This window comes from Aquila chrysaetos, chromosome 13 (assembly GCF_900496995.4).
Source record: "Aquila chrysaetos chrysaetos chromosome 13, bAquChr1.4, whole genome shotgun sequence".
In the NCBI taxonomy this organism is placed as follows: Eukaryota; Metazoa; Chordata; class Aves; order Accipitriformes; family Accipitridae; genus Aquila; species Aquila chrysaetos.
The window spans coordinates 25,357,280-25,376,545 of NC_044016.1; the positions used below are offsets into that span (position 1 = coordinate 25,357,280).

Below are 19,266 nucleotides of genomic sequence, written 5' to 3' on the forward strand. Positions count from 1 at the left end.
TTAAGAATTTATTTGTATTCCTGCTTTGTTTAAGTTTTAGAAAAAAAAAAAATCTCAGGATTTTGCCTTCTGTGTTTTCACTGAGCCTCCTTGACACCAGCTAAGGTTGCCAGCAGTAGGGACTCAAATTGACACAAAGACAGCATGCGGTTCTGCTGCAATTCCAAGTTCTTCAGTTGAGTATCAAATCTGTAACTGACTACACCACCATTTTTAAGCCTGCTTATCACACCAATAACACTGTCACTTCTGTAAACATTATTTCAAATTCACTGATGTAAACACGCTTCATCATTACTATTAAGTATTAGATGATTACATCAGAGCATAATCTAATGAGAACATGGCATTTTCTGTTTTCTCCATGTCACTGATCTTTTAAAAGCATCAGCTAGATCATTCATATGCATTGTCATCACTGCAGCAAGAAGACAGAAAAAGGAATAGACATGTTGTTATAAAACAACAACAATTTTCTAAAAAAATAAAAAATAAAAAAATTAGACTACAGGAATGTAACTGCTTTCTCAAGCCAAAAATAAAAAGGTTCTAAAGGCCCATTTAATCTACTAGCACAAATGCTACCAGACACAGAATTTAATTCCTAATAAAAAAAACCAAAAACCTGAAGAAATTAGGCATAGATGTTCAAACACTGATGCAATTCGTAACAGTACAACAACCAAAGAAGCAGTAAATTTTCCATTTCTTGATAGTTTCAAGTCAAGACAGGATGATTAAAGCTGATACCTAGAGAAAGCTGAGCAGCTGCATTTTTCATAACACAACTGGGCGAAATTAATGGCCAACAGTCATTGTTTTGCAAACTGCTCTGAAGGGTTATTTCACTAACAGAACCACCTTTTCAGTTCAAAGTTAGCTTCAGCAAAGTTACTTTGCACAAACGTCCCAGTGAACTCCCCAGACGTCAGACTGCATTGATTGTCAGTAGATTTCCATACCACAGAATTTTCAAGGGCCAGTGTTCGTCAAAGGCTTCTTTGGAGAACAGAAACATCCCGCCAGTTTTAGTCCTGACAGGACACCTACAAGCGGAAGTACCTGCCCGCTCCCCCACGACGGCCCTTAGCCAAGGTTCCTCCGGCTGCACCTCAAAACGGTTAACAGAGGTCAGGCCAGAGCCTCTGCTTCAGTGAGGAAAATTACTTTAAAAAAATAAAAAGCCTCAGTCAGCGCCGCTTAGCGTAATGCCGGCCACCTTACCGAGCGACAGCCCCGCAGCCGCTCTCTGGCGCTTGAAGAACCGCCGCGCGACCCGCACCGCCCAGCGAACCGCGCTGAGGAGGGAGAAGGCCTTCCCAGGGATGACATCATTCGCCGGCCGCTCGCACTCGCCATCTGTTTTCTCCCTCCCCGCAGGCCGGCTCTCAGGGATGGGCGGGGCCTCACCCTGCGCAGGCGCAGTTCGCCGGGATTCGGCGGCGGCAGCGCGACCGTTTCACTTACGTCAAAACAATTTACGACAGCGGCAGCGGCTCCGGTTGCTGCGGAGAGGCTCTCGGTGTCCCGCCACAGTGCCGGTCTCCCGCCCCGCCGAACCCCGGACCCACCGGCGGGTGAGAGCGGCTGCGGGGGGGGTGTCGCCTCTTCCCCGCGGGTCGGTTGGGGCATGGCCCGGGCCGCCCCCCGGTGGCGCCCGCACGTGGCCCGCGGTGCGGTGGGGCCCCGGCCCGGCCCGGCCGGCGGGGGGTCTCGGGGCACTGGCGGTGTAGCGTAGCCTGGCGCGGCGGGCAGGGAAGGCAGGCAGGCAGCCAGCTAGGGAGGGGGTGTCTCCGCCTTCCCGCGGGTGCTCCCGGCCGGGCAGGGGAGCGGGCCGTCGCTGGGGACTCTTGTTTTAAATGATGAATGCCGTATTTTCTAACCCCGGTGCCGTTTTCTTCCGCGGACGTCACGCGAACCTTAAGGCGCTTCTCGATGCTGCGTGCGGGAAAAACGGGTACAAGTTTGGCGGGGGGGGAGCGCAGAGCCACTCCGTTTGCTCTCTAGTAATTGTGCCTTAGTGACCGAGTGATGCAATATCAAGTCAGCTAACACTGGTCTTCATCTCAGCCTGCTGACCAATTTTTTTATTGCTTTCCAAGATTACTGTACGTCCAGCAAATTCCACTTTTCAAATCATGGAGGCAGAACAGATTATGGAGGGACAGCCGCAGGTATTGCAAGAAATGTTTTATGTGCATAACACTACCTGCATGAAAGGAGCATTTTAACTTTGCTGACTGTGTGTTATTTTACAGGTTCCAGAAAATCCCCATTCTGAATACGGTCTCACTGAAAATGTAGAGGTAACAAAGATTTTGTTGCTGTAAAGTACAGTGGAAGTCACATTCCTGATCAAGGGGAAAAATATTGAGTCTTGAGTCTAACGTCAGCAAATGTAATGTTCCCAAGAAAGTTAGATGGAAACTGAACCAACAGATACTAGCCCCTTGCATAACTGGCTGTTAATACATTTTCTGTTGTGTTGCTTCTGTTACACTAAATGGTACTGAAGTAAATAATGAACCTTTTAATGAGGTGGAGTTTTTTGGAAGTATTCTATGATTGTTATCTATTCCATCGCTATCTATTTTATATATATATATATATCTATATATAATATATTATGCCACAAAAAGCCAGCCAGAATTTTATTACAGGGAGGGGAACAGGAGGAGTTGATGGCATTTCTATAGAAGTATCAAAGGGAGGGATTCTTAGAAATACGGGATCAGAATAATCCAAGCTATCTTTAATTACTTATGCTGAGAAAGAGTAGCCACAATCCATCTTCTTTGCTCTTGGTAACAGTGTGGGTTAGAATAACAACTCTATGACATGTATTTACTATTCCTTATTAAAGAAATGCCTTCAATCTCTCTCCATTATAAGCTCCTACTCTATGCTAAGCTTTTGCAGAAACTTTTCTTAAACGTCCTTTGTGACTCATCTCCCTGATAGCTGCTTGTCTGTATGCCTCAGCTTCCACTACAGAACCATAATGCATAGTATATGTTGGTTCCGTATCGGTAGACTCATGTATGTTGCATTGAATACGTTTGGTTTACTAGCAGTGGTAGGGTATCCTTTTTTAACTACAGTTAATGGTGTAAGATGATTCAGCACTTTTTGACCAAAAGGCTCCTGGAAGCATTTTGCATATGTTTTCTTTAAAGTGTCCATCTATACTTTAGTAGAGCACGGTCTGAAAGTGCTTGACTTTAATAGTACCCTTTGTCAGACTTCACCTGAATTTCTTGTGCTTTTAGCATTTTGTGTTAGAAGTGCCTGCATACAGGAACCATTTAATTAAAACCACTGTTGTTAGTAGTCATCCCTGTCGCAGTGTGGTGTAGAATTTAAATCTGTGAATGCAAAAGCAGAAATAAAAATGATAGAGATTAGGTCTCTTCTGTTTTCTAAAACTCACGACTTTCTGATGTTGTTTCCCCAAAATAATTTAACAGAAGGCTCCTCTGGATTAGGTTTTTGTGCAAGGAAAAATATGCACTTAAATTTTCTTAAAAGGTGTAATAAAGTTATTGCCAGTGAATTGCAGAGAGATGGGTACTTTGTTTGCACTCACGCTTCAAAGTAGATGTGGCTGCTATTACCAATGTTCATTCTCTTTTTTTTTTTTTCCTACTTCAGAGGATAGTAGAAAATGAGAAAATAAACGCAGAGAAAACATCAAAGCAGAAGGTGGATCTTCAGTCGTTACCCACACGTGCCTACTTGGATCAGACAGTTGTACCTATCTTGCTACAGGGACTGGCTGTTCTGGCAAAAGAGAGGTAAGATGCCTCAATGTTCCTTTTGTTCTTAGGAAGAAAGTAGGTCTCAAACTTGGGTAGTATGTCACCTTTTCAGATGTCGCACACCAGATATGGTTTTGCTAGTTTGTTCTAGGAAACTTGTTAGAGCAGGTTTATGAACCTATGAATTACTATGACCATGCAGGACGTGCTCCTCACTTAAGTGCATATGCTGTGATAAGAGTTATTTATTGAATACCCAATGAGGTATGCTACTGCGAAGGTTTTGGAGGGAAAAATGTTTGTGGTTTTTTTAACTGATTTTATCACATAATTCACCTTATAGAAGCAAAGCAAGAAGTTGTTCTAGTTTTGAACAAGATTTTTGTAGCGTGGAATTGTAAAGAGTTCTGTTTGCCATTTAAAAGAAAGACCAGACAGACACATCAGGTCTGACATGCATCTTTGTCAGAGATTAAAACACTTTCTAAAGGATGAGGCAGACCCTGTGCTGTCAACCCAGTAAGAAGCAAACTGATAGTTTATCCTTTGAGTAAAGATGATGCTGTCAAGGTGCCCCAAATCTCTTATTAGTCAATGTAGAAGGGTATTCTTCAATAATAGCAAACAGTTGTTCATCTTATCCAAATTAATTTCTAGCCTTTTGGTGTATCCGAACTATTGGTGAATTATACTGCATGTAAGCATTTCTCAATTTTGCCGAAATAACATTATCAAAAGCTGGTATCGATGACCATAATCGCATCACAGTACCTACAGCCAGAACAACCATCAACAGTGTCTTAACCTCAGAAGGAGTTGTGAATTTGAACTGCGTTGTACAGACAGCTAATTAGGCAAAAGTGCATCGAGGAAGGTACACCCTGTGTGTACACCTGAGCAGTGTGCAGATCTTCAGTTGACACCTGTGGGAGTTCTACTGCAGACTGAATGTAAAACACAGCCTGAGGTGGACACCCCACACTTACAGTCTGGATACTTGTGTTACAGACAAACTTTTTTTTTTTTTTAATTTTTTTTTTTAAACCTTTGTTCACTATGGAAGGAGCTGTTCTTTGTGGGGACTCATCACAGGAGTGAAACTGGAACATCGATAGAAGAGGTTGGGGAATATATAGGAAAAAAACTAACAGTATCAAACTTCCAAGGTCAAATTGGCTATTCAGTTGAGCATATTAAAACCTCAGAGGTGAAAAAGCTGAACTACTGGCTCTGCCGTATAATCTTCTGCTTAAAATTGAACTGGAAAGTAACTAATGGATGCTGATTTCTTTTTCTAAGAAATATAGAGATGTTCAGGGAACAGTCCAGCACATCTGATGACTATGCCTGGAATTCAGTAGAAATTACCATCCAGGATAGTGAGCACATGGATAAATGACGTATTTAGGAGGAGTTAACACAACTTTTGTCAGGTCTTGCAAGTCTCTTGGAGCTCACTGAAGGAGTCAGTGAGCACACGTAAACAGGAATCCAAATGATACAGTCTTTAAATTTCCAAAAGGTTTCTGGCACAGTCATTCACTAAAAGCTTTTAGAGTTAGCTGCTGTGGGATTAAAGGAAAAGCCTTTATATGGACAAGGAACTGACTGGAAGATATGAGAGAGAGTAGAAGCAAATGGTGAGTTTTCATGGTGAAATGAGCTCAACACTAGAATGCTGGAAAGGATCATTTATAACAATTTGAAGAAGTGCCTGACAAAATTTATTAATGATACTGAGTTTTACAGAATAGATTGGGGTTTTTTTGTGTTTTGTTTTCTGTTCGGGTTTTTTTTTTTAAGTTGATCAGTTATAAGTAATTGTACAGGAACTTCATAAACTTGATGTGAAACTATGGAAGATTGCTATGAAAAATTGAAACTATGACAAAAAGTGAAAGATTGAATACCAATAAACAGAAAATGATGCACCGAGGAGGGTAATAAATACCCTAATGCAAGTGACAAAATGATAGATTCTGTGTTGACAATTACCCCTGTGAAAAAAAATCTTTAAACTGTTAAATGTATATGTCAGTGCATTGCTCAATCAAAAATAAACTATGAATGGTAGGACTTAGAAATTGAAGGGGTAAAAACAAGCATAATGTCACTATTTAAATTTATGATGTTCTTGTATTTTTAATATTGTGTGTAATTCCAATTCCCCTTTTCTGGTAGAATATGAAAAATTAAGAAGAGTGACAAGGTGGTCAGAATAATGTACTGCTATCTGTATATGAAGTGACTGAATAGATGATACCTAGAAAAGAGACCTCTGAGAGAATATATTAGGAATCTGTTAAATCGTCATCAGATGATGAATTGGGATGCATTGTTTATTATCTCTTGTGAAACAGTAATCTAATTAAGTGACGCAGGTAGTAAATTCATAATGAACAAAAGGAAGCGATCCTTCATAGGTCACATAATTAAGCTATATAATTTTTTGCCTCAGGTTGAGGACATTAACATTTTATTTGGGCTCAGGGGGCAACTGGTCAAAGTTGTAGAGGAATCCACCCACGACTATTAAAGGTGTTAGCTCAGAAAACTTGTACATGCTTGGAAGCCAACAGGATAGTCCAGAGAAGTATCTCTGCGTACTTCTTCCATTTTTTTTATGCTCTTTATAGGCATATTTGCTCAATGCCAGACCTTTGGTCTGACCCAGTGTGGAATAAGTAAGTTTGTCATGCATTCTGCGGACAGAATCCCGATTAGCAGGATTCATGTACTGTAGCTGGAGGAGCTTTTTTAAAAAAACTTACAGACTAAGGCCAGTGATCAAAAGTGTTTATTATTGACTACTTGCAAGTTACAGCACTTCTCAAACTTGAAGTTTTTGTTGACATTTTGTTGTGTTCATTTCAGTTGCCAGAAACCATGAAAACAGCTCTAAGCACAAACCTACTCAATAACCATTTGATGAAAATGAAGCAAGAAAGCACTGACAGATTTTTACTTTATATAGCATGAGTTAAAGAGATAGGCAAATGCATGTAACTTCCAATGATGTACATACAGTACTTACATTTACAGATTATAGCCTAGTTCTAGGTATGTAACTGTTCTAGCAATTTAGTAACATTGAACCAAGGGTGACTAAGACTCCTTATTAAAAACTTTCTTATCAGACATAAACTGGAAACTTACAGAGTAACTCTAGATAGTTGGTCATCCCTAAATCAATGCTTAGAAGTGTTTCCATGGAGTTATGTTGCTTTTAAGGGAAGGTGATTAGTTCTTCAGCTACCTAATTTAATATTTAAAAAAATAATTGCTTTTGATTTACTTTTTTTCTTTACAGACCGCCAAATCCCATTGAATTTCTAGCAGCATATCTTTTAAAAAACAAGTCACAATTTGAGGACCGAAATTAACTCCATAAAAATGATGACAATTTGGCTGCTAGACTGAAATGCTCATTTGCCGCAATTTGTTTTCTGCTGTAAAAATCCTTTGGAACCGTGATGTTGTCTTTCTGAATCGCACAGTTCGCTTTACCGTTTGAGTTATTTAATAAAGAACACTTTACATTTAATTTGTTCACTTGTTTTAAACTAGCTATTAAAGAGACTTTCAAAATAAAGTACTGAAACTGCACTGCTGGATGAAAGTCTGAGTAATTCCATGTGGCTACATCACCTGAAAGCATGAAACAAAGGGGAACAATTTATTATAGGAATCACATGGGTGATAATGTATATAACTTAATTTGATTTCATATAGCACCCTCCACATGCAACATGCCTAGACAGAAAGCAAACAAATTAAGAGCAGTTAGAATTTATTGTGAGGAAGTAATAAGTACGAGTGATGAGTGGCATTCCTCAGGGGTTGTGGGTATTGGGACTGGTGCTGTTTAACATCTTTGTCGGCAACATGGACAGTGGGATTGAGTGCACCCTCAGCAAGCTGCTGACAACACCGAGCTGTGTGGTGCGGTCAGTGTGCTGGAGGGAAGGAATGCCATCCAGAGGGACCTTGACAGGCTTGAGAGGTGGGCCCATGCGAACCTCATGAAGTTCAAGAAGGCCAAGTGCAAGGTCCTGCACATGGGTTGGGGCAATCCCAAGCACAAATACAGGCTGGGCAAGGAGTGGATCGAGAACAGCCCTGAGGAGAAGGACTCAAGCGTATTAGTGGACAAAAAACTGAATATGAGCCAGCAATGTGCACTTGCAGCCCAGAAAGCCAGTCGCATCCTGGGCTGCATCAAAAGTGTGGCCAGCAGGTCGAGGGAGATAATTCTCCCCCTGTACTCCACTCTCCTTAGATCCCACGTGGAGTACTGTGTTCATCTGTGGGGCCCCCAACATAAGAAAGACATGGACTTGTTGGAGCGAGTCCAGAGGAGGGCCACAGATGATTGGGGGGCTGGAGCACCTCACCTATGAGGACAGGCTGAGAGAGTTGGGGTTGTTCAGCCTGGAGAAGAAAAGGCTCTGGGGAGATCTTCTAGTGGCCTTCCAGTACTTAAAGGGGGCCTACAGGAAAGATGGGAAGGGACTCTTTAACAGGGAGTCTAGTGATAGGACAAGGGTAGCCGTTTTAAACTGAAAGAGGGTAGATTTAGATTAGATATTAGGAAGAGATTCTTCACTGTGAGGGTGGTGAGGCACTGCAACAGGTTGCCCAGAGAGGTTGTGGATGCCCCATCCCTGGAAGTGTTCAAGGTTGGGTTGGATGGGGCTTTGAGCAACCTGGTCTAGTGGAAGGTGCCCCTCCCCATGGCAGGGGGGTTGGAACTAGATGATCTTTAAGGTCCCTTCCAACCCAAACCATTCTGTGATTCTATTCTGTGAAGTAGAAGCAGAAAAGTTGCTTCAGAACATCAGGAAATGGGTTTAGTTAAACAATTAGATTCAGCAGCTGAAAAGATCACCTGCAGACAGTGTCCAACATTTCAGATATTTACATTAATGAGGTGTGCTCTTCAGCATTTGTCATTGATCTCCTGTGACTGGTGTGCTAGATTTAACTGAAACACACAATAAAGTTTGAAGAGACTTGTAAAGGTTCTGTAATTCAATTCTCTGTACTGCTGCCCCTAGTTGGAGCATTCTTTCAGTGTCAAAGATAGAATCATAGAGTATCTTGAGTTGGAAGGGACCCATAAGGATCATCAAGTCCAACTCCCTGCTCCTCACAGGACTACATAAAACTGAACCATATGACTAAGAGCACCATCCAGATGCTCCTTGAACTCTTGACAGGCTTGGTGCCATGACCACTTCCCTGGGGAGCCTGTTCCAGTGACTGACCACCCTCTCACTGAAGAACATTTTCCTAATGTCCAGACCGTCCTAATCTACCCAGTAAAATAGCAAGTATTCTGATTTTTTTTCCTTTGAGTTTACTAACACCTCTTCCCCGCACCCACCCCACCATTCTTAACATCTTTTTCTGACCCCTTGTTTATTTTTCCTATAATCTCAGTAGGGGTAAAGGCCACAGACCTCAGGGGTACAATATAAGACGCCGCAACAGAAGACTGGGGATTGGAAGAAAAAGCTAGAATTAAGACAGTAAACAATATGTTGTGAAAAAATACCAGCAAAGCTCTGAAAATAGGAATATGGTAGCTGGAGAACTGGATTGCTAGATAATTGGCAATGGGTACAGGGACTAGACACACCCCTCAGAATTCCTATTTTTGTTTTCTGAAACTTGTAACAAGGAGCATTATCAATGTTGTTCACTAGCACTGGATACTGGAATATACATCAAGCATAGCCCAGTTTTTAATAGACCAGGAGAATGACCATAATTTGTTTGACAGTCACAGAAACGGTAAACTTGGCTTCCAACAGTTGCTCAATTAATCAAAATCCTAAATTTTTATTCAAATAAACTTCAATATTGCCATTTTACCATTCCCATCTCCATTCTGTATTTCTTAGCTAATTGCTTTAACATAGCAAGCAGTTAAAACCTTGTAAATTAAATTCTTTGCTGCAAGGGTTGGGGTTTTTCCTGTGTGACATTAAAGGCTGCCTAACTTTTCGGTAATTATGCATAAATTCACAAAAAAAGAGACTTAGGACTCTCATTTGACTTGCTCCTGCAATGACTTAAAGACATCCACTGTATTTGCAGTATATTAGGTGGCCCACTGCACAAATGATATTTTCTTGTAGTTCTCTGACATCTAGATGACTTTCCTATGGTAATCTTAAGATTTTTTTGTTTGTTTGTTTGAACTTGTTTTAACAGCTTTTCTTCTTTAATAGCTTAGATACATGGGTGTAAGAGTGGCCAGAAGATAGATCCTTCAGAGGAGAAAACTTCAATTTTCAATTCTCTGCTAACTTGCAGGGGCTGGAATGAGATCTGGCTGTTACTCCTAGTAGGAAGGCTCTCAGTATTTTACATTATTTCTCAATATGCTAAGAGGGAAACACTGAATTAGTATAGTCCAAGAGCAGCAAGATTGGGGAACAAAAAAAATGGAAAGAAACCTGCAAACCCAAAACCAAGCCTAAAAAGCTCCATTTCAGAACATGCAAAGAAATTGTGGAATGAGATTACTAATTCTATTGCATTGTGGTGAACACAGTCTCCATCAAACACTGATACTTTAAAAAGACACTGAAAGGATTTTAACAAAAGTGTTTTGACTTTCTGGAATGAATAATAACATTTAAGTGAAGACAAGGAGACACCATAAAGACTTGGTATTGCTATTTTTATTGCTAAAGCGGCATTCCAAGGTTTCATCCATAGGTGACAACATCACAAGATTGTAAGAATTGTTACACGTGGGGGGTGGGGAGAACAAAAAAATCTATGCTGATCCCCAATTTCTATGTCGAGAATTTGTGTGAGACCATACAAAAAGCAGCAGCTCAACTCTTAATCTTCCTCAGACAGAGTGATTGTCCTGTAATATATCACCATGCCTGAATTCAGAATACCATCAGATTTCTCAGCTTACAGTAACACCCTCCAAGCAGCTACACAAAAGCTTGTAAACATGCTGGGTTTCTGACAGCTCTTGCATCAACCTACAACCTTAAAGTATGAGTACCAGTCCTAAGGCGAGCTGTCCCTGCCAGCAGCATGCCACCGACTCAGCTGTTGGTGCCACCCTTTGGTATACAGTGTCACTTGCTGTTGTCTTCCCATCTAAGCTAGTTCAAGAGAATGAAAAAGTCATGTTCACAAGGTGATGATGTTAGATTTACTACAGCTGTTTTTCTGGGCAGCTCCCTCCAAGAAAATAAGTTGAAATGTTACTAGCAGCAGTGAACTCACCAGCTCCAAGAAATAAATTTTAGTGATTCTTGCAAAGGCATGACAAGTCAATAAGAAAAGTGCAACCATATTCCTTTACTTGTTAAATTGGCTTCACCAATTGGGATCTGCTGCATCAAGAATACTCTGTAATGGGAAGAAGATAGCAAGTTACTATCATCTGAATAATCAGATCATATCTGAATAATCCAGATCTCAAAGTTAGGGAAGTAATGATAAAGTCCAAATTTTCAAAGCATTTACTTGTTTTAAACTCTCCCCACTACAAAACAATGAAAATTCTGTGAAGAGACTTTGACAGACACTTGCTATCCCCGTTTAATCCAGAAAGAAGTACTATTTTTCTACAGGAAACACCAGTTCTGAGGGCTTCAAGGTAAATGTATTTAATTTTGAAGTACAAATTAAAACCCAAGTGATTTTACATTTATAAAAATGAGGAACTCATCAATAAAATGGAGAACAGATGTAAGGGGCTACAAGTTATTAATAGATGTAGAATAAAAGCTTGAAGAAATAATTGAAAATGGCAACCTTAGACAGGCCCCTGCTCAGTAGCTGAAAGACATTGTCTCTTGATTCTTGAACAACTATTTTTCCGTTTTCTCCACACTACCCTAGCTAACTGAGTCAGTATATGCTCTGAAGGGCAGTAAAATTCAGCAGAAAATAAAACGGAATGCCTGGTTAATACCACAGCAGACCTTCCAAGATGACTATTTTAGATCCAATATCCCGAAGTTACTATTCAGTAACTGTGAAAGAATTATATGTGACTCATATGCAGTATTTTGAAGTCTGCCTTTTTAAATGCTTCCACCGAGAATATTATCTTTTTACCTTGAAGGGGACAGTGACAGAAGAAAGGATTTCCCACTAAAAGCAATTCTGATCAAAGGGTTCTAAATCTTCATATTCTGAAGCCTGTTACCACCTAAAAATAAAGTTTGACTTGCCAAATCTTTTTTTTGCATCTCCGATTTATCAAGGACTTTCTCCAAAATCAGTACAGGTCTTTGAGCTATCCATTTTATTTTCTGAGATGCTGTCACTATTGTAAATGCAGTCTGATCAAAAGAACTTCTCTCTCCCCATCAGACTTTCTAGAAATAAAAGAGCTGCTTTCAAACAAATGAAAAATCTGAAAAACTCTGAAAGATACAAGCAGTTGAAACCAGTAGGTTGGAAAGGAAATACATGAGAAGAATCCCTATGCCTACCGTGCTTGATAGAATACAGGTTTTGATTGTACTAATTACGTAACAAATTATTCTTAGCCAAGCCTTAGCTTGTGTTCCCTATTCTATTTCATAGTCAGAATTCATTTTAAGAGTGACTACATAGCCTAGATCACAGAAGTACAGAATGCCAGCTGCTAAAGAAAGAGGCATGGTGAAAACAGTATCAGGACCACTTCTGCTAATGTTCCCTATCCAAATACAGTTTTAAGCAAGGACTCAAAATGTAAAAGCTGTGTGAATAATTATAGGGTAGTTTACAGCAGTACTAGTGCAACACTGACTAGGAATGTGTCATGTTCTTCTTCCCAACATGCTTTTATCTCTCTTCTCAAGTTTGCTTTGCAATTGTGCATAATAAACCAGTTTTCTGAGAGGAGCCTAAACTGATAAAAGGCTGCTGGGTGGTTGAGAAGTATCTCCTGGAGAGCACATGGCCTTCTTTTCTCTCTGATGTACACTGATGTATTTACAAGATGGATAATTACCCACTGATATTATCTTAGATGCTATTACATTATATAGGAACTGGAGATATTTCCCTTGTAAGGACTATGCAGTTTGGGGGGACCTGCTTTTAACAGCAGAAGGAAGGACTGCTAGGAACAGCAAGTTCCTCAGATGCAGAATGACAGTTCATAAACAGAAAAACCTAGAGTAACAGTGAACAGCTTCCTGAGAAGAGAGGAGACAGGAAGTGGACAATGTGAAAAGCATGATAGGAAAGAAGGCAAAATAAACCACATGCAAGAGGACAATGAGAGCAAAACCCAAGAAAGCAACAGACCTTGAAAGCTGGGCCAGCTGAAAACATGTGCCACCCATGCTGGGCACAGGATGTTACTCCAGGAAAACACTGCACGCTAAGGGCACACTTACTGGCAAGTCACTCTGCCTTCATGCTTTTCTTCCAGGTAAGGAACAAACTGCCAACAGACATACGTGTGTAGCAGTGGTCTGTGCTTCAAGGGTATGCTGACTGGGGGGATTGTCCATGTGTTGTGTCAACTCTCTCCTGCACATCAGAGAAAAATGACTGAAATAATAGCTCTGAACAGTTAAGTGCTCCTGTTACTTCTCCCTGCACAAACAGTGCTTGGAAGAATTACAGACAAAGCAGGAGGATCTCCCAACCTAACCCATGCTTCACAGCCTTCAGCTGAAAGCTCAGCCGAGTTTCTCAGCCTGTGGCTAGAACCTTTCCATACCTCTATGCCCTGAGCACCAGGAAGCCCAGCACTGCCATCTTCTATTTAACTGAAGAGCTGCCTGCTTTTCTGTTTCTGCCTACCTTATGTGGTACTGAGGGAGTGCACCAGCCCTTAAAGAAACAATCCATGATCAGTGTGACAGAAAAAGACTTAACTGCAAGGTTCAAGCAAACAATATATTTGAACTTCACTTACAGATTTAACATGCCACTATTGCAGGTTTTATAGATACAAAGGAGGAATGCACTATTGCAATTTTTAAGGCAAGAGTAGTACACTATTACAACCACAAGCGATTCACAGACAACCACAAGCACACATGTGTTTACAAACTTAAAGCATAAACAATATTCACTTACCCCTCCAGGTAAGGGCTCTCAATCCAAGGGAAGCTACCTCGACCGGCGCCCCGATCAAGGCAGGGAAGGGTTTCCTTCACAAGCCAACTGTATAGTTGGAGAAGTGACTCCCTCAGTTCCAACCTGAATCTTAAGAGTTTTTATCCCCCAACTTGTGGAATGGTGTGTATGACTATGTCTGAGTGGATTATGATATATGCCTAAATGGATTATGTATATCTGAGTGGAGTTTCCCCTTGTCATTTGAAACTGAAGCTGAAACCCTCCAGTTTTTGTTTTTTTTTTTTTTTTTTTACCTTGGTTCCTCACGAAACTGAATAGTGGTTGGATTGAGACTCAGGGCATACTATTTGTTAAGGGATTTCAAGGCTTAGTTCAGGTTTTGGTTCTTTGAATGGCACAGCCACCACCCTGTTTAGTTTAGGGTTTATCAGACAGCCCAAGGCTAAGCTGTCTACACAGTTCCCCGTGAGTCGTCTCTGCAGAGAGACGGCACCTCAAGGCAATCCAAGGCTGGGTCGCTTTTGTAACCCCCCATGAGTCACCTGTGTGCACCAGACATGGTGAAACTCGTTTGTGAACTACGAGCTGGACAATCCACACAATCAGGAGGTGATAGAAGTTTAAAAAGAGGAACCATAAATCACTAAACGCTGCTCAGTGGTATTATGTCCACCTGTGATGTGGAACAAAGAAAAAATCCTAGTCACCCTTGCCAGTGGAAACAGCAGAAATTCCTCCTGTAGTACTATGGATGACAAGCTTTGGCAGGAACAAGCAGAAACCGAGGAGGATGTCCTCCAGTTTCACTGGGCTCTGAATTGAGAGTGCTAGTTGATAACAGAGAAGGACAGAGATTCACCGGAAAACAGGCCGCCACGGTGTTTGTGGCATGTGTCACAATCTAAGGATTAGCAAAAAAGCCCGTGCTTTCTATGACTGCTAACACTGAGCTGCAGTTGTTCCTCTGCATCTATATGGATGCTATGTTCCCATTACATAAAGTAAAAACTTAATCCAAATCTACGCCTAATCCAGGTGAGAAAAAACTACCCACGAGGAAAGAAAGGTTAATAAGGAAAGCAAGGGAGAAAGAAACTTAAAAATGAAGCAAGGAGAAAAGGGATCCAGCCCAAGAGGTATGCAGCAACAACAATAAAATAAATATATTTAAGAAATTTTAAAAGGCAAGCTGAAGAAGAAAAAAAACACTACATAAAGAAAGGTGGTAAACCCAGAAGAAAATACTTATAAAATGTTTCTACTCATTAAGCCATCTAGATTACCACTTGGAAGTTCTTATATTTTCATTGGAGGGGAAGCACTTAGAGGAGATGAAAGCTCTTCCTCTAAATGGTAGAAAGGAACACCAGATAATTAAAAATTATTTTAACCTCCAGTTCACCTAAGATGTTCCTCTGAGCAGCCTGCTCTAACTGTTCGTGGTGGATTCTGGGACAATGGTGCATCAAAAACTCGAACTATATGCTGGCATGACCTTTTTTGTAAGTATATAATCACAACATTTATTTTTCCCCATGGAGTAAAATTTATCCTCTGCTGCATTTAGTTAACTTTATTGAGTGATTAGTAGTCAGTTCAGGAACTATTCCCAGTACTGAAGTTTATGTAAAAGATTTGAGAATTATAAATGGGTATCAAAACTGCCAATACAGTTTTATGTTAAAGCAGTCAGGCAGGATAGTTCTTCCAGTCTAGGCAGCAGTTATAATCCACATCGACCTTTTTCAACACACTACGTGTAAAATAACAATGGAATACTATAAGGATAGATAGAGCAGTGAAGGCTACACAATACATTAGACATTTGCTGGGATAGTTGGGCCCCATTTTCTCATGACAAGCTATTACAAATATTATTAATTGGGAGACTCCACTCCTTATTGCCCCTCAGCTGTATTGGGAGGCCAGTGTCATGGGTGCAGAGGATCCTCACTGATAAAAATGACATCAGCCGTATCTCTGCAGCACGAGCCTTTTTGATCTTCAAGATGTACTGCAAACAATACCTTTGCCCCCCCCCGTTTCCTTTGTTTTACTGTTAAAAAAAAACCCAACAAAAGCGCTGTATTTTGCATGCATTTATAACTGTCTGGAGGACTTTTCGAAGAATAAAATGACATAAGGGGGAGCAGAGCGTTTCCTGACCTGGCCCATACGTTCTCCACCTCAGAACAGCATCAGTCAGCCTTAATGGCTGCAGCCCCTCATCTCTCCTGTTGTGGCTTCCCTCTCTCCTGGTTGCATGTCATACGTCAGTGGCTAAAATTGCTTTTTCCCCTCCCCCCTTCTGTACTGGCCACACTCCCCTTTCCAGTTCTGCCTTATTAGCTATTTTGAGCTATGCTTGATGTCTCCAAGGTGGCAGTCCATTAAATTAAAGGGGTGGGGAAGGATTAAGGTGAGAACTGGAGGCTTCTACACAGATGTACTCCCGCCGCATGCCACGGTACCGAAGACCTAATGGAACGGGCAGGGAGCCGTAGGAAAGGAACTGTGCTAGCTCAGAAAGGAGCAGCTCCAGCCCAGCAAACTCCCTGTTCTCTCAGCCCGAAACCGCTGCCTTAGGGAAACGATGTTCTGCCCCTCGAGCCCTCACAAGCCGAACTGCTCCCACGGCCCGTGCCGGGCACGGGGGGAGCGGAGGCGGCACCATGTTCTCCTCACAGCAAGGGGGCAACCCAGGCACCAGAAAGCGCCGCTTCGCCCCCGAGAAGGCCGCCCACCTTCACCTCCTCCCCCGGCCCCTGAGGCAGGGGCCCCGAAACGCCAAGCAGAGCAAGAGGGGGGGGCCAGGCAGACGCACCGCAGCGGCTTACGCGCCCCTTAACGCTACCTGACCCGCCGACGGCGGGCGGGGTCGGGGGCGCGGAGGGGCCCCGGCGGCCGCGCGCCCACAACGGCGGCGGCGCCACTGGAGCGCAACCGCCACCGCCCTCCGCGACCCGGGGCGGGGGGGGGGGGGGGGAGCGGCTGCGCGGGGCGGAGCTCCCCCTCGGCCCCGCTCGCCCCCTCCCCCCGCACCGCACCGGCCTCCCCTCATCTGACCTGCGCTCGTAATCTTCCCTGCCACCACGGAGACACAGCCCGGCCAATCAGCGGGGCCAGAAGCGATCGCCACGGCAACGCGGCCGGCGAATCCGAGGGGAACTCTCCCTCCCAACCCCGCCTTCCTGCCCCCTCCCCCACGAGGCGGCGCCGCTCCATTCCGGGCTTGTCAAAGCGGTGGGCGGGGATGGCGAGGCAGGGCGGCCAATGGCGGCGAGGCTTTTGCTTTCGTGCCCAATGGGGGAGCGGCGCCTGTGCGGCCCCTAGTCCACGGGAGCCGCGCCGGGCCAAACCCAGTCGCTGCCGCGGCCTCCTTCTCTTCGCGCCCCCCCCCCGCCACCTGCCAGCGCGGAGTTGGCGGCGGCGGCGGCGGTGGCGGTGGCCTCGGCCTCGGGCTTTGTCCCCGCGTCTCCCCTCCGCGCCCCCCTCCGCGGGGCGACCGCCTGCGGCCGAGCCCGGCACCGCGCCCCCGGCCCACGCCGCCCCGCCCGCCGCCTCCGCGCGCCCCCCCTCCCCGCTCGCCGCCGCCACGCCCGCCGGAGGCGCCGCCGGCAGCGCCGCCTCCGCCCGCGGGGCCCGGGCCGTGCCGGGGGAGGAGGGGGAGCAGCGCCGCCGCCCCGCCGCCGCGGCCGGGCCCGTCCCCCACCGCCTCCCCCGAACACCATAGGCGGCTCCGGCACCAAGATGTCCAACCGGGTGCTCTGCCGGGAGGCCAGCCACGCCGGCAGCTGGTACACAGCCTCAGGTACCGGCGCCGCGGCCCGCAGCGCCGCCGGGGGCGGGGGGCGGGGGCTGAATCAGCACTTTCCGGGGCCGGGGCCGGGGCCGGGGCCGGGGCCGGTACCGGCCGCGGGGAGGGGCCGCCGGCCACGCCCCCGCCGGCGCGGCCGTGAACATGGCGGGCGAGGGGGGACTGGGGGCCGCGGCCCTCCAGGGCCCGGTGAGCGAGCGAGGGTGGGTGGGGGGGGGGGTGTCTGCCGGGCCCGGCTTGCCGGCGGAGAGCGGCCCGGGGGGCCGGTGGGGCGGGCGGAACAGGGGAGGGGGTGCCGCCGTGCATCCGGTGGCCGTCGCGTGCGCCTCGGTCAGCTGAGCAGACCGGCCTGCCGCCTCCGGCCCGGCCCGGGAGCCTGCACCGGGGCAGCGGCACCCGTCGCCGCGAAAACCGGTGCTTGATCGTGGCCAGGGCTCGGTCGGCCCCCCCGGGCTTTCGGTGCGTGCCCGCCCCTGGTTTAGAGCCGCGCATCGCTGCCACTCCGTGCCTCAAGGCAGGGGTGGTAGAGCCAGCCCGCGCGTCGTGCCTCGTACCGAATATTGCACTTAGTCGGTGTGAGGGCCCACGAACGGATTTCGGTATTTTGGAGTGCTCTTGTGTTTTGGGGGGTTCGGGTTTTTTGTTTTGTTTTCTTTTGTTTTTCCTGAGAGAACACGGGATGTCTGGGGGGGGGTTCTGCAGGGTTAAGAAGGCAGGTGATGGGGTGGGGGGGGAAATAAGGAGGTTTATTTCACTTCTTGTAGTCCAAGATGAGCTTCTGTCTTTTCTTCCAGAGCGCTTTCTCTAGTAGTAGTGAAAAGTTATAAAACAGTGGTACAGAATGGGCTCCGTTCATTTAAAAATGTAGCGTTTGCAGAAAAAGAATAGAAGACATGGCGCAGTGGAGGGAGGACTACCGCTCCGCTCGCCCTCCCAGAAAAAGACAGAAGCCTGTCATAATGGCTTGGTAGCACGTATGCTTGGAATTAAGTTTTGTTGGGTTTTGGGGCAGAACTCTGCTGTTGTGGATAGGATGCACATTTGTATTTTCAGAGCTGTTAATAAGGAGATTCGTAAGGGATGGTCTTTTACTGGCCTCAGGAGTAAAGATCATTACAAAACTGCAGGTGAACAAGCTTAGACGAACAAGACGCTGTGGTAAAGAATAGTTCAGAGGGAGGGGAGGGATACAATTTAAAAACAAAAATAGATGCACTGAGGTTCCTAAACTGACATTTAAGAAGAACTAGATGTGAAAAGTCATAAACTTCTCTTGGCCATAATAGGTGCAGTTTCCCCTCTCCTCCACAGATCAATGAAGAAGGTATGAGGCAAAAATTGAAAGGGAAGGAAAGAAATGCAGGGAGGAGGGTAACACAGGAAGAGGCAGATTGTGAGATAAGTAGCTGGGTTTCAAATGGTGGGTAGGCAGTTTCGAGACAACAATAGAGAATGATTGTTTTCCTTCCGAGTGTAATATTCCAAACATAACTGTTGTGTCCATTACAAAACTGGTCTCAAATCTTCATCCATTGTCAATAGCTTGCAATTACAGTTTTTTCCAGTGGTCTAGAAAGGTAGGTGGTACTCTGTTTACAGAAAGCAAACAAAATAATGTAA

General features: G+C 44.7%; 3 protein-coding genes across 5 annotated transcripts in view; 2 read left to right on the forward strand and 1 right to left on the reverse strand.

Moving 5' to 3' along the window:
• Nucleotides 1-1,121: 1,121 nt before the first annotated feature.
• DPY30 (dpy-30 histone methyltransferase complex regulatory subunit) lies at nt 1,122-7,364 on the forward strand. Of its 3 annotated transcripts, none has more exons than XM_030034564.1 (5): nt 1,373-1,577; nt 2,103-2,174; nt 2,259-2,306; nt 3,652-3,794; nt 7,069-7,364. In XM_030034564.1, the coding sequence occupies exons 1-5, from the start codon at nt 1,395-1,397 to the stop codon at nt 7,139-7,141; spliced, it is 519 nt and encodes a 172-aa protein (XP_029890424.1). In that variant the 5' UTR covers nt 1,373-1,394; the 3' UTR covers nt 7,142-7,364. The 3 variants fall into 3 exon arrangements, with proteins under 3 accessions (XP_029890425.1, XP_029890424.1, XP_029890426.1); XM_030034566.2 differs by lacking the exon at nt 1,373-1,577 and adding an exon at nt 1,757-2,006; XM_030034565.2 differs by lacking the exon at nt 2,103-2,174 and having other exon boundaries at nt 1,122-1,577.
• LOC115350259 (uncharacterized PE-PGRS family protein PE_PGRS3-like) lies at nt 7,321-17,560 on the reverse strand. Its single transcript, XM_041128540.1, has 3 exons — nt 17,531-17,560; nt 16,896-17,456; nt 7,321-7,406 (listed from the first exon to the last, which is right to left on the reverse strand). Exons 1-3 carry the CDS (start codon nt 17,558-17,560, stop codon nt 7,398-7,400), a joined length of 600 nt encoding a protein of 199 aa, XP_040984474.1. The 3' UTR covers nt 7,321-7,397.
• Nucleotides 17,443-19,266, forward strand: part of MEMO1 (mediator of cell motility 1) — a 28,301-nt gene continuing 26,477 nt past the window's right edge. The window contains exon 1 of the mRNA XM_030034560.2: nt 17,443-17,640. Within this exon, the coding sequence (XP_029890420.1) occupies nt 17,580-17,640 (61 nt within the window). The 5' untranslated portion in view covers nt 17,443-17,579. The remainder of the gene's footprint in view (nt 17,641-19,266) is intronic.

Coding starts and splice junctions, on each gene's coding strand:
- DPY30 (XM_030034565.2), top strand. CDS start 1,209: ATGCCGGCCACCTTACCGAGCGACAGCCCCGCAGCCGCTCTCTGGCGC. Junction 1,578..2,258: donor AACCCCGGACCCACCGGCGG/GTGAGAGCGGCT, acceptor GTTATTTTACAG/GTTCCAGAAAATCCCCATTC. Junction 3,795..7,068: donor GCTGTTCTGGCAAAAGAGAG/GTAAGATGCCTC, acceptor TTTTCTTTACAG/ACCGCCAAATCCCATTGAAT.
- LOC115350259 (XM_041128540.1), bottom strand. CDS start 17,560: ATGGTGTTCGGGGGAGGCGGTGGGGGACGG. Junction 17,457..17,530: donor GGGGAGGCGGTGGGGGACGG/GCCCGGCCGCGG, acceptor CCGCGGGCGGAG/GCGGCGCTGCCGGCGGCGCC.